General features: G+C 52.8%; 1 protein-coding gene across 4 annotated transcripts; it reads right to left on the bottom strand.

Moving 5' to 3' along the window:
* Positions 1 to 27: 27 nt before the first annotated feature.
* On the bottom strand, positions 28 to 24,016 carry HSF1 (heat shock transcription factor 1). Of its 4 annotated transcripts, none has more exons than XM_053896320.1 (14): positions 23,712 to 24,016; positions 5,420 to 5,531; positions 4,953 to 5,089; positions 4,490 to 4,614; positions 3,238 to 3,313; positions 3,103 to 3,164; positions 2,863 to 2,959; positions 2,633 to 2,769; positions 2,272 to 2,547; positions 1,798 to 1,878; positions 851 to 956; positions 714 to 779; positions 557 to 626; positions 28 to 475 (listed from the first exon to the last, which is right to left on the bottom strand). In XM_053896320.1, exons 1-14 carry the CDS (start codon positions 23,826 to 23,828, stop codon positions 270 to 272), a joined length of 1,668 nt encoding a protein of 555 aa, XP_053752295.1. In that variant the 5' UTR covers positions 23,829 to 24,016; the 3' UTR covers positions 28 to 269. The 4 variants fall into 4 exon arrangements, with proteins under 4 accessions (XP_053752295.1, XP_053752296.1, XP_053752297.1 ...); XM_053896321.1 differs by having other exon boundaries at positions 5,420 to 5,528; positions 23,712 to 24,015; XM_053896322.1 differs by lacking the exon at positions 1,798 to 1,878 and having other exon boundaries at positions 23,712 to 24,015.
* Between the last annotated feature and the right edge of the window lie 116 nt (positions 24,017 to 24,132).

Below are 24,132 nucleotides of genomic sequence, written 5' to 3'. Positions count from 1 at the left end.
AGGAAACAGACGCAGGAGGCCACCATGTAGAGCCTGTCGTTTATAGGTCTCTGCCGGTCTCGTCCGTCTGTCTGTCCGTGTATGTGTTTCTCTCTACTGAAGGGGCAAGGGGAACTCTCATGTAAAAATCCAAAATACAATCCTGCCTGGGAACGGCCACAGCGAGGGGCAGTCCAAGCGTGGCTGTAAGGCCTCGAGCTGCCACGGCACACAGGGCTGGGGCCCTCGCTGCTGAGCAGGCTCCACGCCCAGCCTTCGCCCTGGGGCCTCTAGGAGACAGTGGGGTCCTTGGCTTTGGGGGGTTCAGAGCCCGTCAGCAGGGAGATGGTGGGGTCATCTGCGTAGTCGTCCCCCTCCGAGAAGTAGGAACCCTCCCCCAGCTCGAAGAGCACGGGCAGGTCGCTGCTTCCCATGTCCACGGAGCCCGGGTCCACCAAGAACAGGGGTTGCGCCGTGTAGTGCACCAGCTGCTTCCCTGAGGGTGGGGGCTGGGTCAGGGCACTGGCGGGTGGGGGCGCTGGGCTGGGGCAGGGCAGGGGCTCAGGGCTTGGCTCACCTGAGTCAGGGCTGCTGTTCTCTGCCTCAAGGGGCCTGGGGGGCTCCTGGGGAGAGAGGAGCTCCTGGATCTGCCAGGGCAGGAGGGGGGCAGAGTGAAGGTTCCTGCTCCCTGCCCGCCCCCCTCCCCCCCGCCCCGCCTCGCCCCGCCTACGCACGCTGGCCAGGCTGCTGTCAAGGTCGGGCAGGCTCATGTCGGGCACCGTCACTGAGGGGCTGAACAGCTGCAGGGAAGGGAGGGCGGTCAGGCTGCGCCCGTGAGCTGTGAGCAGGGTGGGGGTAGGGAGGCACTCACGTCCAGCAGGGCGCTAGTGTCCACACTGAAGCCGTGGCTTGTCAGCATGGTCTGCAGGTTGTCCAGATTGGAGTCCATGGCGTCCAAGTGGTCACTGAGCTCGGTCCTAGCCAGAATGAGGAGGGCAGGTGAAGTGGAGCCCTAGGCACCCCCAGCCAGGTGCCCTCCTGCTGGTGGTCACAGCCACCAGACAGAGAGGGGCTGTCCTCAGCTATACCCCCACCCCACTTGGGCTCACGGGAAGCCCTCCGAGGCGGGGCCCCATCGCACACCTGGTGTGGGCCCGGGGGGAACGTGTGTGGGAAAGGGCCAGGGTGCTTGGTCACTGGGGCGAGAGCAGCTCAGGCTGTGCCAGCCGGTCCTGTCGCTGTGAGGCCCAGTAAGGCCTCTGGCAGCACTAAATGGCTGAGCCAAAATGACAGGGGGGCTCAGGATGGGCTGGGGGCGGTTTTCAGGCTCGGCAAGGTCTTATCTCTACGTTGGAAGACAGCAGGGATGGGGAGAGGGAGCTGCGGGCAGGGTATGGAGGGCTGGTCTCTGGTGCATGCCGGGAAAGAGACCTGGGTCTGGAGGCTGTGGGCGAGAAGGCCCTGGGCCACCTGGTGGACCTGTGCCATTGGACAGGTGGCCAGGCTGGCTCTGGGAGGTGTCCACAGGGCCCTGCCCCAACCTGAGAGGAAGCCAGTCAGCACGGCAGCCAGGAGCCTGGCTGCACCAGTGGCAGTGCCAGGCGGGGAGGCCCATCTCTGTCGGTCAGTGAGCTGGGGCACTGGCTTGGGCCCCAGAGCCCGGGGTGGGGGGGCTGCTCCCTGCTGCACAGGGCCCGGGACGCCCGTTCACCAGGCAGGGCCAAGTGCTCATGGCCAGGCCAGGGTCTGGTCCGAAGCTGGGGAGGGGCCTGAGCTCTGGCGGAGCCCTCCTCCCTCCCCAGTGGGGACGGCGCTAACCCTGGCTGGACTCGGCCATGCAGAGAGGAGGGGCAGGGGAAGAGGCGGGCGACCCCAGACATCTGTGGAGCGCGAGCCAAACTGCAAGATACAAAGACAAGAGCCCCCCGATTGCAGGTGGGGGCCAGGTGGACTCCGTGCCCCCCGCCCTTGCTTGCCTGGCCTCTGGGGCAAGCCCTCTGCTGGGCAGGACAGATGCAGTGGCCTGTCGCAGGAAGGGGTGACAGCAGCGGCCAGAGCGGCTCAGAAAGCAGGTGCGACAGACCCGCAAGGCTGCACACCCTTGGCTCCTGAGGCCCTGGGGATGTGGGACAACGGGCTCTGAGCTCAGGGCCAGGTCTGCTGGCTCACCCCCCGGCGCCCCTGCGCCCACAGCCTGACGACCGCCCCACACCAGCCCTCCAGGACAGCGCTAGCTAGAGGCCCAGACGTGCTTCCTGAGGCTGTGGCGGAGGCGGGTGGGGCGGCACTCACTTGTCCAGGCAGGCTACGCTGAGGCACTTCTCAGGGGCCGAGGCAGGTGGGGGCGAGGGTGAGGGGCGACGGCCCCCCGCGTCCGTGAGGGGTGCGGCCGGGGCGGCAGGGGCAGGCTCGCTTTCCCGCAGGATGGAGTCAATGAGGGCGGTCGGGGACAGGGGTATCTCCACAACAGAGGACGGGTGTCCAGGACTGGCCTCCTCCACCCGGGGGCTCCGAGGAGGACTCGGGGGCTCCTCCTTGACGCGTACCAGGGGGCTGCTGGACACTGGCCTGCACGTCGGGGGACACACACGTCAGCAGCTGCCGCCTCTGCGGGCCCACCCTTCTCCTGACGGTTGGGTGACGTGGCCCCCACCTCTCATCTACGCTTCCGCCTGGGGAGGCCAAAGGGCTGCCGGGGGCCAGCTCGGTGATGTCGGAGATGATGGGTCCGGAGTTGGTGACGGTGTCTGGGGAGTAGAGGCTGGAGCTGCTGTAGGCCGGGGAGGGAGCCTGCCATCAAAGGGAGGTGACCTGTGTGGCAGGCGCTGCAGCACGTGCCTGCCCCGCCCAGGCCAGTCCTGCCGCGCCCCGCCCGGCGCTCACCGAGTAGGGGCCCGAGCCATGGATGTGCTCCAGGGAGTATTGGCGGCCGTACTTGGGCATGGAATGTGCCGCACTGCTGTCGTTCAGCATCAGGGGGCTGCGGGGGGGGGGGGGGGGGGGGGCCGGTAAGGGTTGGGCTTAGGTGCCTCCCCGAGACCTCAGGGCCACCCGGGCCTCAGCCAGGGGGAGACAGGGTGGCCCTGGGCCCCGTGCTGGGGACGGGCACCCCCTGTGCCTCACATCTTTCTCTTCACCCCCAGGATCCGGTTGGACTGCACCAGTGAGATGAGGAACTGGATGAGCTGCGGGCAGAAGGGCACAGTTAGCCTGGCCCTGCGAGGGGCCCGCCAGGCTCCCCCCAGGCCCGCTGCACACCTTGTTGACGACTTTCTGCTGCTGGGCGTGCTTCTGCCGCAGGCTGGCCACTTCCCGCCACAGGGCCTCGTTCTCGCTGTAACACAGTGGGCGTGGTCAGCAGTGCTGGGGGCCCTCCACAGAACCCCCCCACCCCGCCCCGTCCCGCCCTGGGCAGGCACGGGGTCTGGGGTGCGGCGGTAACAGGGCTGGGGGCAGACCGCCAGGGAGGACACGCAGGGGTGTGTCCGTTGTGGGGGCGGGGGCAGAGCACAGGACTGGGTGTGTTGGGTGGACCCCAGGGTCCTGGCTGAGACCTCCTGGACACCCTTGAGTGTTGCCCCCCCCCCCCCCCCCCCCCCCGCCGTCCCTCTGAGCCATCTCTGCCCCACCTGAACCTGAGGAGAGGAGGGAAGGCCAGGGGTACAGAGAAGCATATGGCAGCTGTCCTATGCCCGTCCTATGTCACTAGGTCTGGGTGAGCAGGGCTGTGAGCAGCCCGGCCCTTCTGATGGGCCCCCAAGTGTCTTACTGACATGGAATTGCCCCTCTTGGCCTCGACCTGCAAGGCACCCGTGTCCCGGGAGGCCAAGTTCACCTGGCCCCACACCCAGATGTCCTATAGCCAGAGGCTTCTGCCAGCCCCAAATGTGGAGAGCGGGCCCAGGAGCCTCTTCCAGGACTTGGGGGTCGCGAGGACCTGCCCCGAGAGGCTTTCGGGCCACACCGAGCTGAGGACAGCCACCCCAGGCTGCGGTTCCTGAGGTCCCCGGGGCCCCCAAGTGCATAGAAGGCGGCCCAGGCCGGCCCTGTTAGGGGTCCTGGTTGAGGAGGGGAGCACAGGGCCGGTTACTGGCGGCCAAACGTGCCCCAGCGGCAGTGGGGGCCAGTGGGAGCGTTGGCGCTGTGGGGGCGGCGTGTCTCTTTTGTCAGAGAGCCCAGCAGAGCCGCGGTTCTTCCGGTGCCAGCCCTGAGCTGAGCGAGGAGTGCCGAGCCCAGCTCTGCCCGTTGGGGCTAGGGAACTGGGCTAGACCCTGTGTCTCGGGGCGACCCGCACAAGTCCAGATGTAATCCTGTGCTCGGGAGAAGCCTAGAGCGCCCCTGTCTCAGACTGAAGGAGGCAGGGCCGGTGGGAAGGGGCCCCGGGAGGGGGTGGCCAGTGCCCCGGCCGCACCTCTCCTGTCTGCTCTTTCCTCAGCCTGCCTCCCACGGGTCCCCTCGTGCTGCCGCGTCCCCTGCCAGGCGCCCCCCGCACGTGCCGTGTGGAACCTACTGCTTCATGGCCAGGAGTTTGGAGTCCATGCTCTCCTGCTTCCCCTTCATGAGCTGGACGTCAGTCAGCAACTTGGTGACGCTGTCTTGGCGGATCTTTACGTCCTCATTCTTCAGGGTGGATACCTGGGACCCCGGCGGGGGCGGGGGGGTGGGGGACGGGGAAACAGTTACCGAGATGCCCACTCCCCCCGGGGGGAAGAGGGGAGGGCCCGGGATGCCGCAGAAGGGCCAAGGGGCCGGCAGTCTGGAGAGGGGCCTTCAACGGGGGGAACGGCCAAGGGGAGTCCCAGATGGACAAGCAGGGAGGAGAGGGCCCATCAGGAGGAGGGCCCAGGGCAGCCAGGCCAGCAGCTGACTGCCCCTAGCAGTCGTAGGTCCAGCAGGACAGCAAGTAGCCGCTGCTCCCTCTCATAGTCTGGAGGAAGGCCTGAGGAGGCAGAGACAGGGAGGCGGATACTCACGCTGGTCACTTTCCTCTTGATGTTCTCAAGGAGCTGCTCCTGGCCACGCAGGAAGCACGGGTGCTGGAACTCAGTGTCGTCCCTCTCCGGCTTGACCAGGCCACCCTGCTCAATGTGGACCACCTTCCGGAAGCCGTCTGCACATGACGGGGTGGAGCAGCTCTGCCTCAGGGCCGGGCACCGCCCCACCGAGGGACAAAGGGAGGGGTCCGGGAGGAGGGCCATGCCTGGCACGGCTCTGGTCACACCACTGCCTGCGGCAGCTGGGTGGTCTTGGTCTAAGGGAGACCCCGTACCCCAGACGACAAGCCCTCACCAGCGTGTGTGCCCGTGTCTGGCTGGGACTTCAGAGACTCTTCCCTGAGACTCTGCTCCCCTGGGAAGAGGCGCCCTGGCCGCAGGCCCCCCAGATGCGCCAGGCTCTGCATCATGCCCCGCCCCACACGCCCAGATAGCAGGGTACTCACACATGTTGAGCTGCCGCACGAAGCTGGCCATATTGTTGTGCTTGAAGTACTTGGGCAGCACCTCCTTGGCAAACTGGCCCTGGTCGAACACGTGGAAGCTGTTCCCGCTCTGCTGGGAGGCAGGCGGCAGAGTCACACGCGGCCCACGAGGCACAAGTCCCCAGATGTGCCCGGTCCCTCCGCTCCTGCGTGTGCCCTGCTGGAGGCCCGGGACTGGGTGACGGAAGCCACACGGCCAGAGAGATGACGGGACCTCATCGCAGCCAGGAAGCCCTGCCCCGGGGCTCCAGAAGTTGCCTGAAACACGCGGGACCTCACGCCCAGTCTTTAGGGGACCTCGTTTTCGCTTTAATCAGATTTCCCCCAGGAACAACCAAGACCCCAAGGTGAGGCAGCCAAGAAAATGGCAGGAAAACACACAGTTGTATTCAGAAATGCAACCTCGTTCTTCTTTTGGCATCTGAGGCGGGAAAAAGAGGTTGTGAAACAGTCACTGCGTTACTCATCTTCTATCCCCTCATTTTTTAAAAACACACATTTTTAAAATTTTTATTTAGGGGCGCCTGGGTGGCGCAGTCGGTTAAGCGTCCGACTTCAGCCAGGTCACGATATCGCGGTCCGTGAGTTCGAGCCCTGCATCAGGCTCTGGGCTGATGGCTCGGAGCCTGGAGCCTGTTTCCGATTCTGTGTCTCCCTCTCTCTCTGCCCCTCCCCCGTTCATGCTCTGTCTCTCTCTGTCCCCCCCAAAAAAAAAAAAAAAATTATTTATTTATTTTTGAGAGAGAGAGAAAAAAGGGGGTGAGTGGGGGAGGGGGAGAGAGAGAATCCCAAGCAGGCTCCGCACTGTCAGCGCAGGGCCTCACACGGGCCTCGAACCCACGAACCTGAGCCGAAACCATGAGTCAGATGCTCAATCGGCCGAGGCACCGGTCACCCCCATCTTCTTTCTGACCTCAATCCGGAAGCTACCAGGAAGGTTGGCAAGGCCAGCCTCTGCTGGAAGGGCCTTGGGGTGTGGGGCAGGGTCCTGGAGCAGGGCCAGAGAGTGGTGAGAGGAGGAGGGGGTGGGGGGTGACAGGACATGCATGCTACCCTTGAGTCCGCCAGGGACACTGGGCACGGCTTCCCCCATCGAAGAAGGGGCTAAAGGTAAGGAGAGAGAGAAGCCAGAGGAACCCTGGTGGTAGGCAAAAGCTAGAGCCTTGTGTGTCCACACACGTGCGTGCATGTGAAAATGAACCCAGATATAAGCATGTGAAGGGGTGGAGAAGGTGGAGAAAGGGCCTCTGAAAAGTCTTCTCCTCCAAAGAAGCAGTAAGAAAACCGGCCAAAACGTTACAGTACGCTTTTTCAGAACTCTGAAAATCAACAGCAACGTGGGAAGCCTTTATTCAAGAAAAATGATTCTCCTGCAGTAAGATCAGTGAGCTTTGTGGTATTTTGACTTGCCCTGTTCCCGCTTCCCCTCCTGTAGCCCCATTCCCAGAGAATTACTCTCGGACCAGTCACACAGCTCCCTGGGAGCTTCCACTTGTAAAGCTGTCTTTGCTTGATTTGACCCAAAGCTCTCCCAGTACAAAAAGCCTTTTCCTTAGGGATGTTTGTTGATGACATCCAAAGAGGATTTCAAAACTTTGTGGTTGCTTCAGGCAGAGGATAACAGGGCAAAAAACAGGCTAGCTAGAAAACCTCAAAAGGAAGAGCTAGGGAATGAGACCTCGAGAGGGGTTTTGAAAAGCTCCAAAACATTCCTGGGCATCCGGAAGTCACATGCATGTGTAGGGCTGTGTGGACAATCAGGGAAGACCTGACGTGGCCCTAGGCGCGCACCTCTGGCTGACTCGGAGGCTCTGCACAAGCAGGAAGCAGAGGACAAAGCAGAGGCGTCACCTACCTGGGCTGTGTGCCGAATGCAATAAATCCCCCAACACCTACACGGGGTCCCCCGGCAAAGAACAGGACATTTATTGGTTCCAGGAGGCAAGGGAAATTTCTGTTCCCTTGACTAGCTCACTACTAAGCTAGCCAAGCAGACTTCAGTGGTCACGAACAACAAAAGACCGTAAGTCATCCAGAATTCGTTCAGAAAAGTCACTAAAGAAACGAATACCAGCAACTACAAGAAATAGCAACAGCAACAAATCTGGGGAGGAGGGAGAATCTGATATTCAGAAGCTAACACATACCACATTATATTAATTCAAAGTCCAGTTTCCAATGAAAAAGTATGAAACCTGCAAAGAAACGAGACATGGCCTATACACTAGGGAAAAAAAGCAATCAATTGAAACCATCCCTAATGAAACTTGGAAGTTGGATTTACTAGACAAGGACTTTAAGTCAACAATTTCAAATCTGTTCAAAGAATGAAATGAAATGGCAGCTAAAGAAATAAAGGAAAGCATGAGAACATCTCGCGGAATGAAGAATACCAATAAAGATAAAAATGAACCAAATCTGAATTAAAAAATATAATTGCACCAACTTATGCCCAATGGAAGTCCCAGGAGAGAAAAGGACAGAAATAGCTGAAGGAATAATGGCCCAAAATTTCCTAAGTTTGATAAAAAACGTCCAGGAAGCTAAACAAACTCCATTAAAAAAAAAAAAAAAAAAAAAAGATTAAAACTGATTTCTCATCAGAATCCACGGAGGCCACAAGGCAATAGGATTACATTTAAAGGGGCCAAAAGGAGGGGCACCTGGGGGGGGGGGCTCTGTCAGTTACATGTCTAACTCTTGGGTTCAGCTCAGATCATCACCTCATGGTTCATGGGATCAAGCCCTGCATCGGGCCCCATGCTGGCAGTGCAGAGCCTGCTTGGGAGTCTTTCTTTCTCTGCCCCTGCCCCGCTCTTGCTCTCTCTCTCAAAATAAATAAACTTAAAAAAAAAAAAGTAAAGGGGCTGAAAGGAAAAAAACCGGTCAACCAAGAATTGTATATCCAGCAAAGCCTCGCTTTGAAAAGTAAGGAGCAGGGGTGCCTGGGTGGCTCAGTTGTTAAGCATCTGACTCAGAGCTCCAGGCTCAGAGCCTGCTTTGGATTCTGTCTCCTCTTTCTGCCCCTGCCCCGCTCATGCTGTGTGTGTGTGTGGGGGGGGGGGGGGGGTCTGAAAAATAAACAAACATAAAAAAAGTTTAAAAAAAAAGAAAAGGAAGGAGCAATTCCCATTTCTGGGATTCAAGTGTGAGATCTACTGAACCACTCCCAAGTGAAATAAAGCTTTTTTTTTTTTTTCTTTTTCCTTTTTTTAATTTTTAATGTTTTTAAATTTATTTTTGAGACAGAGAGAGAGAGAGAGAGAGAGAGAGAGAGAGAGAGAGAGAGAGAATGAGTGGGCAAGGGGCAGAGAGAGAAAGAGACACAGAATCTGAAGTAGGCTCCAGGGTCTGAGCTGTCAGCACAGAGCCCGACGCGGGGCTCGAACTCACAAACTGTGAGATCATGACCTGAGCTGAAGTCGGATGCTTAACCAACTGGGCCCCCCAGGCACCCCTATTTTTTTCTTTTTAAAAGTTTACTTATTTTTGAGACAGTGTGCTTGTGCAAGTGGTGGAGGGGCAGAGAGAGGGAGACAGAGAACCCCAAGCACGCCCTGCACTGCCAGCACAGAGCCTGACACGGGGCTCAATCCCATGAACTGTGAGATTTCCTCGGGAGAGAGGCAGTCAGAAGGAAAGAGAGCTCTGAAGGGGCTCCCCAAGGGAACTCACTTTATTTGAAACAAAACGTAAGGAAGTTCAAGCGTAAGGCTGCTCTTGAAAACGGCACCTCTTGGTTCAGAGTAACCAGCTCAACCAGGCCCAGCCTGTTCTACAGGAGAGAGGCAGCTCACAGCCCTCCCAGAGTCAGAACAAACCTCAAAGACAGGCCTTCAACACTACCACTGGTTGAATTTAATTGGGTTAGACTGCTCAACAATTTGTGCCCTGGGGCACCGTCAAAAAACACCACCACAATCAGGCAGTAATTAGAGCCTAAAGTCTGGGTGTAATACCCTGGGAGGCAGTAGAGTTAACACTGAGGTCAAAGAGAATACAGACTTCACTAAAATAACCCAGCTAAGTCACAAAACAAACCAGCACAAAACAAAAACAAGCGTGGGGGGGAGGTGGGTGGTGGGTGGGGTGGTCATCGAGAAGTACCACATTACCTAAAATATACTTTTTCAACAAAATTATGAGACACGAAAAGAAGCAGCAAAGTGTGACCTGTGCACAAGGGAAAGGAGAAAAAGCCAACAGAAACAGAGCGTGAGAGGGACAAGGTGTAAAGTTTCCTCAAGACTTCGAAGCAAACATCATCTATATGTTTAAGGATGAGGTGACAGTGCCTTGCCAAAGAGAGAATCGCAACAAAGAGACAGGACTTATAAAGCAGAGTCAGATGAAAATTCCAGAGTCCAACAGTACAATAACCAAAATGAGGAATTTACTAGAAAGACTCAACAGCAGATGTGAACTGGCAGAACAAAGACATCAACAAATTTGAAAATGGATTGATAGAGATGATGAAAGCAGAAGGACAGAGAGAAAACAGAGTAAAGAAAAATGAAAGGAGTCTCAAAAAAACAAAACCGAACCAAACCCAAAACCTTTAACTGCCTCAGCGTACGTGTAAATGGAGTACATTTCGTTACAGGAAAGAAGGACCAGAACAAATACTAAAAGAAATAAGGCCTGAAAACTTCCCAAATTTGCTTCAAAAAATCAGTAGACATGCTATGCCATTCCTGAGGTCAACTCTGCTTTGTTTCGTAAGTGTTTTTATAGGGGCGCCTGGGTGGCTCAGTCAGTTGAGCGTCCAGCTTCAGCTCAGGTCGTGATCTCACGGTCTGTGGGTTCGAGCCCCGCATCGGGCTCTGTGCTGACAGCTCAGTCTGGAGCCTGCTTTGGATCCTGTGTCTCCCTCTCTCTCTGTCCCTCCCCCACTCTCACTTTGTCTCACTCTCTCAAAAATAAATAAATGTAAAAACAAAAATAAGTGTTTTTATAATCCTATAGTTTCGGTATACAGATCCCTGCATGTTTTACTATGCTTGTATTTAAGTTCTCATCTTTTAAAAAAATTTAAAAATGCTTATTTTTGAGGGGAGGCAGTGTGAGAGGCAGAGAGACGGAGGCAGACACAGAATCCGAAGCAGGCTCCAGGCTCCAGGCTCCAAGCTGTCAGCACACAGCCTGACGTGGGGCTTGAACTCACGAGCCATGAGATCATGACCAGAGCCAAAATCATCTGCTTAACCGACTGAGCCACCCAGGCTCCCCAGTAGTCTTTTGGAGCAACTGTAAATGATATTAAAAAAACAAAACACATCAATTTCCTATTGTTCGTTAGAAATGCAATTGATTTTTGTATGTTGACCTTGTATCTAGTGACCCTGCAAAACTCAATTCTTTAGTTTTAGGAGTATTTTTATAGATTTCTTGAGATTTTTCTGTGTGGACAATCATGCCATCTATAAATAAGGTCGGTTTTATTTCTTGCTCGCCAATATATATTCTTTTAACTTCTTTTTCTTGTCTTCAATTACTAGATAGGACTTCCAGTACAATGTTAATTAGAACTGGTGAAAATAGAATTGTACCTTGCTCTATCTTAGGGGAAAAGCATTCGGTCTCTCCTAACATTAAGTATGATGTTAGGTGTAGATCCTTTTTTTGTTATCGGGCTGAGTATGTTCCCCACTATTCTCAGTTTCCTGAGTTTTTTGTTTTTCGGCTTTTTTTAAATAAATGAACATCAAATTTGTCAAATATTTTTTCTGCAAATAATATGATTATGTGGCTTTTCTTCTTTACGTTGTTAACACAGTGGATTACACTGACTTAATTTTAAAATCCTGGACCACCCTTCCGTTTCTGGAATAAGTTCCTTGTGTTGTGACATCACTCTTTTTATATATTGCTAGATTTGCTTAAATTTTACAGAAAACATTATGAAAAATGCTGGTTCTTAGTTTTCTTAGACTATTTTTGTCTAAGTTTTAAAAAATTTTATTTTTAAATAACTTCTATACCAAACATGGGGTTCAAACTCATAACCCTGATATCAACAGTCACGTGATCTTCCAACTGAGCCAGCAGGTACCCCTGTGTGTGTTTTAAGGTTTATGTATTTTTGAGACAGAGAGAGACAGAGTATGAGCAGGGAAGGGGCAGAGAGAGAGGGAGACACAGAATCCTTAGCAGGCACCAGGCTCCGAGCTGTCGTCAGAGCCGGCCGGGGGTGGGGGGAGAGAGACAGAGTGTGAACAGGGGAGGGGCAGAGAGTAAGGGGGACACGGAATCTGGACAGGCTCCAGGCTCCAACACACAAACTGTGAGATCATGACCCGAGCCGGAAGTTGTGGGGCTTGAATCCACAAACCGTGAAATCATGACCTGAGCTGAAGTCCGTTGCTTAACCAAATGAGCCACCCAGGTGCCCCTGTGTTTGATACCAAGGTAATGCTTGCCTCACAAAATGAGCTGCAAAGTGTTCCCTCCTCTGGTTTTCTGGAGAAAGTTGTGTATAATTGGTGTTATTTCTTCTTCAAATGTTTAAATTTGGCAGTAAAATCATTTGAGCCTGGACTTTTCTTTTTAGGAGGTTTATGACTAGGAATTCAACTTCTTTAATAGAGTTAGGACCATTAAGGTTATCCATTTCACCTTGGGCAAGTTTGACACTTTACGGTTTTAAGGGAATTGGTCCATTTTTATCCCCGTTGCCAAATGCACATGCATACAGCTGCTCAAAGCACTTCCTCATTACCCTCGTACCGTCAGAGGGGTCTGCCGTGACACATGTGCTCTTTGTTCCTGATATTGGCAATTCAGGTCTTGTGTCTCTGTCAGTCATGCTACAAGTTACCAATTCTTATCTTTTCAGAGGATCAGTTTTTGAATTAATTTATTTTACTGTTTTACCATTTTCGGTTTCAGTGACTTCTTCTGTTGTCCTTATCATTTCCTTCCTTATGCTTGCTTTGGGTTCACTTTGCTTTTTTTCCTACTTTCTTAAGGTGGAAGCTTAGAAGCCATTCTTATTTTCTAATGGGATCACTTAATTGTATAACTTGCCTCTGAGCACCGCGTTAGGTGCTCTCACATTTTCAGGGAGCAGGCATTTGGTGGACTGCTGGGGGACATCCGTGGGACAGGAGATGGAGTCCCCCTCGGATGGAAGATGGAAGAAAAGACTGCTCCTTCTGGGGCCGCACACTCTCTCTCAGCCTTGATGGAGGCGCTCCCAGGCTGCATCTGTCATCCATGCGCATGAGGTAGACCGTGTCTCGTCTCGTCCCCAGGACAAAGTGTTTGCTGAGTTACACTCTTGCTGACTAGGGATCTCTACATAACTGGCCACCAGGGACACCCCCCCACCCCACACTTCTCAAATGGGAAGATACAATTACATCAAGTTTATAATTTAAAATGCATAGCTTGATCCACTTTTGACATACAATTGTTTACCACCACATGCGAGAACAGAAGACATTTCCATCACCCCCGAAATCATCCTTATGTCCCTCTGTGGTCAACCCCCACCCCAGGCAACCACTGACCTCATCTTTGCTCCCCTGGATTTGCCTTTGCCAGAATATCACATAAATGAAATCACAGAGCATGCAGCCTTTTGTGTTTGGTACCCTGCACTTAGCACAACAGAATGCTTTCAAGGTTCGGCCACAGAGTCTTGGGGAAAGCTGTTCACTCCTCTTCAGTGCTGAGTGGAGCTCCCTGCGGGGGGCGCCGCCGCTTGTCCGGCCACTCCCCAGCAGGTTGACCTGTGGGTCGTGTCCTATTTTTGGCTCTTGCAAATAAAAGTGCTATCAACATTTGCATTCAGGTCTTTTCTTTTTTTTTAATGTTTATTTATTTTTGAGAGAGAGAGAGAGAGAGAGACAGAGTGTGAACAGGGGAGGGGCAGAGAGTAAGGGGGACACGGAATCTGGACAGGCTCCAGGCTTCGACTTATTAGCACAGAGCTGGACGTGGGGCTCGAACTCACCAACCAGGAGATTATGACATGACCTAAGCTGAAGTTGGATGCTTAACTGAGTCATTCAGGTTTTTTCCTTCTAGAAGTCTTCTAGTCTTAGCTTTTACATTTCAGTCTGATTCATTTCAGTCAGTGTTTGTACACGGTGTGAGGCACATGGCGAGCTCACATCTGTGTTTACGGGCGCCCAATTATTCCAGCACCACGTGTGGAAAAGACTACTCCTATAGAATTGCAACAGCACCTTTGTCAAAAATCAATGAACTTTAGGGGCGCCTGGGTGGCGCAGTCGGTTAAGCGTCCTACTTCAGCCAGGTCACGATCTCGCGGTCCGTGAGTTCGAGCCCCGCGTCAGGCTCTGGGCTGATGGCTCGGAGCCTGGAGCCTGTTTCCGATTCTGTGTCTCCCTCTCTCTCTGCCCCTCCCCCATTCATGCTCTGTCTCTCTCTGTCCCCCCCCAAAAAAAAAAAAAAAAAAAAAACGTTGAAAAAAAAATTAAAAAAAAAAAATCAATGAACTTTAAATGGGTGGGTCTCTTTCTGGATTCTCTAGTCTGTTCTGTTTATATGTTTACAGTTATGCCAATTTCACTCAGTGCCGATTATTACAGCTTTATAGTAAATTGTGAAATCAATTTGTGTGAACATTCCAATTGTTCTCCTTTAAAAAAATGTCTCAAGGGGTGCCCGGGTGGTTCAGTTGGTTAAGTGGCCAACTTTGGCTCGGGTCATGATCTCTCACCGTTCGAGGGTTCGAGCCCCACATTGGTCTTTGTGCTGACAGTGCAGAGCCTGCTTGGGATTCCCTCTCCCTGTCTCTCCCTGTCCCTCCCCGACTTTTGTTTGTTCTCTCCCCCCCCCCCCCCAAAGTGAATAAATAAACTTAAAAAAACTGTCTGGCTATTCTCTGTTGAGAATGTTTGGCTTTGCTTTTTCATATAAACTCTAGTAGGGATCACTTTACCAACATTTACAAAAATGTCTGCCGAGATTTTACTGGGATTGTGTGAAATCTGTTTTCATCCTACCAACACCGGGTCTTCTGTTTATGACCATGGCATTTCTCTCCATTTACTTAGATCCTCTTTAGTTTTTCTCAGCAGTGTTCTATAGCTTTCCGTGCACAAATTTTCTACATGGTTTACAAGGTCCACACCCGTGGTAACTGGTCTACAGGCAGCCCTCAATGATCCCTGCCTCCGGGGGCTCACACCTTGTGCTGCCTTCTCCTGTGCTGTGGCTGGGTTGTTCCTGGTGACCACCAGCACTTAACAGGTGACGTGTATTCGAGAACACATTACAAAGGCCACACTGGATCCCTTGCTCTGGGAGCAGCAGGCTGACAGGCCGAGGGAGCAGACTGAGGGGCTCCTGTGGTGAGGAATGGAAGCCACCTGCCACCCCGCACTTGAGCGAACTTAGAAGTGGGTCTCTCTTTGCAGCTGAGCCTCGAGTGCCTGCAGTCTCGTGAGAGACCTCGCGTCAGAATCAGCTCGTGACTCTCAGAAACTGTGAGACGTTTGCTGTTTAAAGCAGTTAGGTTTGGAGACAACTGGTTACACAGCAAGAGATGATATGGCCGGTAAGTATTTTGTGTTTTTTTAATGCTATTGTTAAATATTTCCATTTTCAAGGGTTCATTGTTAGTATACAGAAATAGAATTGGTTTTTTTACATTAACCTTGAATCCTGTGACCTCACCAAACTCATTTACTAGTTCTAATCACTTTGGTATTTTCTTTTTTTTGTACATTTCTTGGGACTTTCTAAGTAAATTACAATGTTTTCTATAAACAGAGCCAGTTCTATGTCCTACCTTCCAACTTTTCGGTCTTTTATTTACTTATATCTGCCAGACTACCCAACCAGGGTGTCACACACATCGTTGAAGAGGAGTGGCAGAAGCACCTGCTTTTTCAGGGTTAAGTACAATGCCAGCTGTAGGTTTTCATAGCCGCTTCCTATTAGGCTGTGGAAATGCCCTTCCCAGTTTGCTGAGCTTTTACCACAAAGTGAGTGTTGAGTTTGTCCAATGTTTCCCCTGCCACCGTTAAGGCGTCGTGCGGGTTTTCTTCTCTTTGTCCGCCGATGCGGTGAGTTACAGTGGGTTCTGAATGCCGACCAGACTCCATCCACGGAGCTCCCTTCTGGCCTCGCATCTCACAGGTGCTGAGTCAGTGTTGTTCTGGTCTGGGTCCCTCTCTGTGCAATTCTCTTTCTTTTTCTGGCTGCTTTTACGATTTTTTCTTCATCGGTTTTCAGTAATTTGTTAGTGATATGCCCTGGGTTTTTTTGTTCGTTTGTTTTTTATGTGTGCTTATCCTCCTTAGGAATTCTTGTAAGTGTTGGATCTGTGGGTTCACAGCTTTCCAAAGATTTGGACAACTATGTCTAAGCGTTCCCTCTCCCGTTACTCTGGAACTCCACTTGTGTGTCAGGCTAGGCGATATCATCCCCGTGAGGCTCTGCTTCCGCTCACTATTTCCGGTCTTGTTTTTCCCTGTACATCACCATGGACAGCATCGATGGTTACTCTCGTTCAGTGATCTTTTCTTCTGCAGAATCTAATCTGCTATTAATCCCCAGGAGTGACGTATAAAAAAAAAAGCTTTGAATTTTAGAATAACTTTATTTTTTTATTTTTGTTTTTTTAAGAGTAACTTGAGATTTACAGAAAAGTTGGGAAGACAGTACAGAGCTCTCACATAGCCCTCACACCGTTGTTAACAGTGTTAACACTGTTGTCACAAGGAAAGAATCAATATGCAGGTTTCCCCTGCTGCCCGGAAGTACGGCGTTCCTATGCCAACATTCACAAAGCCAAGAATTACTGTTAATGGACATGGAAAAATTTAGAGTATTCCCAGACCCAAAAAATCACCTCTCTTCAGCTTTTCTGATACCTAAGAACACATCTTGCAAACAGATGCACAAACGAAGCAGAGATGAATCACAAATGCTCACGGACACAGAGCACCAGCTCTAGCAGCTTGATGCGAGATCTGAACACAGTTCCTGAGCAAGGAGCTTGGCGCGGCCACCCCTGCTGCTCGGAGCGCACGCTGCCTCTGTAACAGCTCGCCGCAAAATCAATGCTGGATGCTATTTTTGCTTTTGCCTTTTTTTGTAAAAATGAAACTCCTCTTCGGATTTCTTTCAGTTAGTGAAAACAGATAGTAATGTAGGTCTTTTGTTATAAAAGTGAAATAGCGTAAAATGAACTCTCTCTCAAAAAAAAAGTGGGATACCTGCACTTTATTATTTACTAAATAAAGTCTCTATCTTATTCAGATCTCCTTAGCTTTTACCTACTATCCTTCTGTCCCAGAACTTCACCTAAGAGATTACACCACACTTTGTTGTTACGTCTCCTTACGTTCCTCTTGGCTATGACAGTCTCTTTGACTTTTCTGGTTTCTCATGACCTTGACAGTTTTGAGGAGTACCGGTCCAGTATTTTGTAGAATTTCCCTCATTTTGGATTTGTCCTGTGTCTTTTCCTCACAGTTATGAGGTTGGGGTTACAGAAGGTTCTGGAGAGGAAGACCATAGAGGTTAAGTGCCTTTGTCATCACACCACGGCTGGACACTTACATGAGGCCATGTCTGTCGGGGGTCTCCACTGTAGTTACCCCCCACCCTTTCCCACTCGGTGCTTCTTGGAAGTCACTATGTGTAGGCCACAGGTACAGGTGGGGAGATATGTGTCACCTCCCTGGAGGGAGTGTCTACACAAATAATGTGGAATTCTGCACGATAGACTTTTCCATTGCCATTTTATTTGCTCCTTTCTCTCTCTCTCTCTCTCTCTCTCTCTCTGTCTCTCTCTCTCTTCCACTGTCTTCATGGTTTTGGTTTGCTTCTTTGAGCACTCAATATTTTTACAATTGCTTTAAGGTCTTTGTTGGCTAGTTCCCATCACCCCTGGGAACACAGCTATGACTCCCCTTCTTTGTCACAGGATGCACTCTCACGCCCATTGGCTCATCTGTTAGTTCTGACTGGGCCCTGGACACGGGGGTCTTTACGTTGCATCTGGGTTTTGTGGTATTCCTCCTGAGAGTGTTTCGTGTGGATCAGCCTGATCCTTTCAAGGCTTGTCTTTAAACTCGATTACGTTGCATTTGGGGCAGCCTTTCTTAATTCAGTCCCACCTCCAACTTGTAGGTCTTCTGGTCCTTGTTGAACGCTCCACGTGTTCAACATGGTTCCTCTGCTCTGGCTGTGAGAATTCAGGTAACTCATGGCCCTGTCTGAGCTCTCCTCAGTGACTGTTCCTTCCCTAGAAGGTTCTCAGGCTGGCTTCATAGGTCTCCTCCTGTGGATGGGTGAACCAGAACTCTGCTGAAGACCTGAAGGGGCTCATGTGCAGACTCCTGGAGCTCTTTCTTAGTCCAGCTCCCTTCTCTGGTACCACACCTTGCAAATTCTAGATGCCTCAGTTTCTCCAAAGTCTGGGCTGTTAAGTTTCCCCTTTCTGTGCTGGAGTTTGAAAACTGCCTCTAGGTAGAAAGACTGGAACCTGTGTGGCTCACCTGTCCTTGTTTTCCAATCCTGAACACTGTTCAAGGGTTAAGCCCACATTGAACGTGTCCTATAAGCCCTACCTGAAGGGCCATCAGGAGTTTCAGATGTCTCCTGGTGAATCCATCACAGAACCCGATGTTCTCTCTCCCTGCCTCGTGGTTCAAGGCCCCGCCTTCTCTGCTGCCTCCAGGGAATCCTGGAGGTGATCTTAGCTTTTCCTAAAAAGGCCTCTGATTAGAAATATGGAAGGAACAGGGAGAAGTGAGTGCCCATCTGCTTGCTGGTAACCAATGTCCTCACCCTGAAATGCATTTTTTTTAAAAAAAGTAAACTCTGGGGGCTTCTGGATAGCCAGTCGGTTGGGCATCTGACTCTTGGTTTTGACTCAGGTCATGATCCCATGGTCGTGGGATTGAGCCCCATGTTGGGCTCCACACTGAGTATGGAGCCTGCTTAGGATTCTTTCTCCCCCTCTGCCCCTCTCCTCAGCATTCATGTGCTCTTGATAAATAAATAAATAAATAAGTAAGTAAATAAATAACAACAACCCACAAAACTCTACACCCAGCATGGGGCTTGAATTCACAACCTCAAGATCCAACAGTCGCATGCTCCATGCACTGAGCAGGTCGGGTGCCCCAAGATGCACTTCTTGGTAACTGCCAAGTCTGACTAAATTTGGAGCCTCTGGTCTTATTTTTGATGGCCCTGGGAACAACCTAAAATGAATCCAAAATTCTGCAGGGATGTATGTTTTTACAGACAGGGTCTCTGTCTTTGAGTATTTTCTCCAAGGGCTCCACGACCCCAAAGGGTTAACAACCCCTGTATTCCATGAGGGAATACCACTGCATTTTTCAAGTATCTGCCCCAGGACACCTTAGTCCCCGGTTTTTGTTCCTCAAAAGTCAATCCAAAGACCAGTCTGCACGATGTGCTCCGTTCTGAATGTGGCTGGCCGACTACTCTCTGGGTTCCAGGAACACGGGCATTAGAGGCAGTGAGAGTATGGCTGGAGCCAACGTGGCCACAGAAGCAGAGAAATCCGGGTGTAGAGTGAGGTGTCAGGGGGCGTGAGGCTGGTCCAGAAAGGGAGAGCCACTGAGGACCCCTCCTCTATCCTGGCTGTGTCCTTATCTGAGTGTGAGACCATCTGCACCACCACGTCCTTTTCTGGTTTCTGCTCAAGTTCACTTTATTAGTTCCTGCAACACAGGCACCGATACATCCCTCCTAATCCTTGGCCCTCTGGCCACTGGCCCCCGGACTCACACCTCCAGACCATCGAGCGCGTGCAGGTTAGTGACTCTGCTCACTCTGACAGCTTTCAGGGTCAAGAAAGGAAGAGTCGGTGGTGCTGGCTGCCGTGCTACCAGGACTGGGAAGCATTTGAGGGCAGCTTTCCTCGTTTCACAGCCTCCTTCCAGAGCTGGAGAGAATCCCGCAGCCAGAGCTGGAAGCCCCGGGGTGTATGGAGCGTGAGGACCCTGGCTCAGTCCCTGGTGATACACGACGGGAGCTCTTTGCACCTCCCAGAGTGGGTCCTGCAGGTTCCACTGCCCCCTCCCTGGTCCTTTAATAAAGAGTTCTGAGCACACACGGGTCCTGAGGAGTCAGGCGCACACGGCTACGCCCTGGACATCTACCTTCTCCTCAAGGAGACCGTCAACGGCCCAGACTTCCAGCCCCCTTCTGAGAACCCCCACCCTGGGCCCCTCCCCCCCCCCCGGGGGGGGGCAGGAGGAAACAGACGCAGGAGGCCACCATGTAGAGCCTGTCGTTTATAGGCCTCTGCCAGTCTCGTCCATCTGTCTGTCCATGTATATGTTTATGTCTACAGAAGAAGCAAGGGGAACTCTCACGTAAAAATCCAAAATACAATTCTGCCTGTGAACGCCTGCAGCACAGGGCAGTCCAAGCGTAGCTAGGGTCTAACTAAGAAAGCAGGTGAGGGTGGGGCCGGCGTCTTGAAGTGTGGAGCGCCGGGAGAAGGCAGTCAGAGAGCAACAGTTGGCCATCACCAGGAAGACGGTGGCCTTCAGGTCCAGTTTAACCAATCCCCAGCTTTCTTTGCTAAGTTTCCTAATGTCTTTGAGACTCAGTTTTCTTCTCTACGAAATAGCCATTTGTCACCTTCTTGCATGGCTGTGGATGGAGAACAGATATAAAAAGGCTCAGTTTAGCCTCACGCTGCAGGCAAGGTCTGGACAAGCACACCTGTGCTGCTTTTGGCAGCTGGTCCTGCAGCCGTCTGGGTTCAGGGAGGCCCTGGGAGCCTCTGGGCCCTGCCATGTGCCTCCCAGCCTGCCACTGGGGAGCACTAACCCGGGGTGCTCCTTCAGCATTTTGGCTCAACCAACAGATCCCCAAGGGCAAGATCCAGAGGGCCTGCCCGGTCCTGCCGGCTGTCTGAGAACGAGCTCGGCAGGCCTCACCTGGCTCTCAATGCCAGGAGAGGAGGAGTGTTCCTGCCGGTCATGGGAGCTCTGGAAATGTTCCATGGCCAGCTCTGAGTGTACGGGTTGCACGCAGACCAGTTCAAGTAGTCTCACAGGGAGCTGATGACCTAACTACAGGAAGTGCTGTGCCTAGGACTCTCCACCCAGAGACCCAGCCCCTCCAGAGTGAGCCTCCGACCGCTGGCACTTCAAGGGCCATATGGGACAGGCCCTGGCCTTGGCGACCTCCAGTTCCTAGGCCTCCACCTCCACACAATCCTATTAGGTTCATTCCTGCTCCCAAAGAAAAGAGAATTGCACAGAGCAGACCGGTACCAGGGTGGGGCCAGAGAGGCGCCAAAGGCCAAAATTTAAGGAGCCCCCCCCACCAGGGCCTCCTCCACGTGGCCCTAAGAAAAAGCGCCTCCTTAAACTGTGCCGTCAAGCACCTCCCAGCCTCACCCAGGCCTGATCCCTAGGCCAGACAGGCCCAATTCACAGAGAGTCCCAGTGGGTGTGGGTGGTAAGGGGAACAGCACAGGCTGCAGGTCAGAAGCGCTGGGGCACACCCACAGGCTACACTCATGCTCACCGAGTTCCGTCCCTACAGCAGCAGGAGCTGCAGGGTCTTGTGGGACCTCTAAGGACCCGCTGAGATGCCGTGCCCAGGGTGTCTTTAACTGTATGAGGATCTGAGAGTGAGTAAGCCAACACGACTGTCTGGGGGCAGTGACCTGTTGGTCTGTCCTTCAGGCTGGGCACAAGAAGCCCAACGCTCTGGGAATGCAAGCTGGTGCAGCCACTCTGGAAAACAGTACGGAGGTTCCTCAAAAAATTAAAAATAGAACTACCCTACGACCCAGCAATTGCACTACTAGGCATTTATCCACGGGATACAGGTGTGCTGTTTCGAAGGGACACATGCACCCCCATGTTTACAGCAGCACTATCACCAATAGCCAAAGTATGGAAAGAGTCCAAATGTCCATCGATGGATAAACGGATAAAGACGTGGTATATATATACGATGGAGTATTACTCGGCAATCAAAAAGAATGACATCTTGCCATTTGCAACTATGTGGATGGAACTGGAAGTTATTATGCTAAGTGAAATTAGTCAGAGAAAGGTAAATATCATATGACTTCACTCATGAAGAGTTTAAGAGACAAAACAGATGAACGTAAGGGAAGGGAAACAAAAATAACATAAAAACAGGAAGGAGGACAAAACAGAAGACTCATAAATATGGTGAACAAACTGAGGGTTACTGGAGGGGTTATGGGAGGGGGGATGGGCTAAATGGGTAAGGGGCATTAAGGAACCTAACCCCTGAAATCATTGTTGCATTATATGCTAACTAATTTGGATCTAAATTAAAAAAAATAGTAATAATAAAAAAGCCCAACGCTCTTCGGACGTGGCCCCACTGGCCAGGGTTTCTGGGGATGAACCCCTTCCCCCATCTTATTCACCTTTGAGAGTCAAGCACCAATCCTCTGACTGCCCCTTGTCCCTTAGGTCAAACGTGGTGAGTCTCTCTTGGTAGAACTGAGAGAAAACTTCCAACACAAAGGAAAAACCACCGAAAGCAAAGACATCAGAGCTTTCCAAGGCCTCTGAGAGCCAGACTCCGGGCCATAAGTCTGCAGAAGGCCCTGTGTGAACTTTTTTGACAGAGGACACAGGTATAGGACCATCTCCTGTCTCTGAGCCAGGCAGCTCAACAGCCCCCTGCACAGCCTGGAAAAGAGCTTCCTTCCACTGCTGAGCTACTGTTGTGATTTCTCTATTCACTGCTGGTGCCAGCCCTTACCACTATGTCCTGCTTGACCTGCATACAAGCCAGGAAGGATCAAATACTTGTGCTCCAGCTGGTTCCCCATCCCCCTGCCTGGGGTTCATGGGTGGTGCAGCCACTCTAAGTGAAGGCTGTCACAGGCCTGACCATTCCTGTTCAAAGGCCTTGCCCAGAACACAGGCTGTGGGTCCTGGAGGGTATGCTGGTGACACTTCACCCACTCGCCTCACAGTCTCTAAGCAGAAAAAGAGAGCAGATTAAGGGGCACCCTAGCAGGAGGGGTGGATCACCCTAGTAGGATTAGGCTTGGAATATTCCAGAGCATTTCTGATGCCCCTCCCTGGTCTGGGTTAAGAGTGTGTCCTGGGAGTTAGGGGAAGGAAAAAGAGGAAGAAGGAAGATAAAAGAAGACAGAAACATGAGACCACTCCCTTGGGTCAGAAAAATGCAAGGTCTGGAAACAGTGGATGGTACTACCACGCAGCCTTTGGGAAAGCATGCTGCCCCTCTTCGGGACTCCAGTCTGTCCTCAGAGTAAACAGGCAGTGCACTGAGAAATGGAGAGTGCCCACACAGGCATGTCACTGAAACCAGCACAAAGTGTCTCCCAAAAGAATGGGGCATGATATCTAGTTTCTTTATTCCCAGTCTTCAGGCAGCAAACTTGAGCAAACAGACCACCCAAGAGAGAACTTGGCCTCCAGCTAGGGGCTAGCTTCAAGCTAAACATTTCTTCATTCCTAATGGCCTAAGAGCATGAAGGAGAAGTACTTCAAGTCTGAGAAACCCAGCGTTTTGGCCCTCAGGAGGTCAAAGTGTATTTGGGGGCACCCATAGGCTCTGCATGACCAGAGTGGCCTTTCTTCAGGTCACCCATTTGCCAGCCTGGGGTATGGCTCTGGCCTTCCCCAGACACGACATCACAGCTCGGATGGGAACAGCAGATTCTGAGCTTCAACTCCATACACACTCTCTGATTTACCTCTGCAAAACCGGAGTCGTCCGGTCTTGCAGGGTCAAACCATGTAAACAAGCCTGCTGCCAGGCAACTGGAGACAAGGACTTGAATAAACTCGTCCTGTGAAGAATGAAAACCAAAGCTGCTCTAGGAAAGCCCAACTCTACTATCTCTGGACATGGGTTCAAGATCAATCTGAACTTTATGACGTTTTACTTTCTGTTTTCGCTCCCTTTCCTTTCGCACTAGAGCAACGCCCTCCAATTCACGCGCCACGTCCTAATTTTCTCCAAATAGCTGCCGACCACACCACCCTGGAAACTCATTTGAGAAGATTCAGAGGATCACCTAGGCTGACTGTTCGCCAGCGAGATTGGGTACTGTTCTAAGGACAGACACACTTCCGCGATTGTTCAACACTTAGCGAAAGACCAAAGAAGAGGCCCTTCCTCCCCAGCCCAGGGACACTTGGCGCGGCAGGGGCCGACAAGGAGCGGGCCCCTCACGTTTTCCTCCGAACGCTGACCCTGAGCTCCCGCCCCCACATCCCACCCCTCACGGGGACTCGCCCCACCCCCTCACCGGGCTCCAGCAGATAAGCGCGTCGGTGTCTGGGTCGCTCACGAGGGTCCACAGCTTGGTCAGGAAGGCCGGGACGTTGCTGGGCCCCGCCGCGCCGGGGCCCACGGGCAGGTCCATACCGTGCAAGGCGGGGAGAGGCGGTGGTGACGACCGCGAAATGGGGCCGAGGGCCAGGCTAGCGCCGCCGCCGCGCCTGCCGCCGGGGCAGCGCCACCGCCGCCGTCCGCTGCGCACACACGGCCCCGCGGCCTAGCATGGCCGCCGCCATCTTGCGACGGGCGCGTCCCCGCCGGCGCCGCCCGCTCGCGTCACCCCGGCGCGCGCACGCCGGCCCCGCCCCAGGCCCGCGCCTTCCTGCCGCCGCGCGCCTGCGCCCGCTGGCCCCGCCCCGCCCCACCAATCGGCCCGGGCGGGGCGGGAC

Source organism: Panthera pardus, unplaced genomic scaffold (assembly GCF_024362965.1).
Source record: "Panthera pardus isolate Hobbes unplaced genomic scaffold, ASM2436296v1 HiC_scaffold_7, whole genome shotgun sequence".
In the NCBI taxonomy this organism is placed as follows: domain Eukaryota; kingdom Metazoa; phylum Chordata; class Mammalia; order Carnivora; family Felidae; genus Panthera; species Panthera pardus.
The sequence above is the reverse complement of the archived record's forward strand: the minus strand, read 5'-3'. Positions and strand labels throughout refer to the sequence as shown.

Bases quoted from the DNA above. Each gene is read 5' to 3' on its own strand.
- HSF1 (XM_053896320.1), bottom strand. From the start codon at position 23,828: ATGGACCTGCCCGTGGGCCCCGGCGCGGCGGGGCCCAGCAACGTCCCG. The intron at 2,548-2,632 runs GTGGGGGCCACG...CCCGACGTGCAG, and splicing joins GGCGGAAGCGTAGATGAGAG to GCCAGTGTCCAGCAGCCCCC. The intron at 627-713 runs GTGCGTAGGCGG...CTGCCCTGGCAG, and splicing joins TTGACAGCAGCCTGGCCAGC to ATCCAGGAGCTCCTCTCTCC.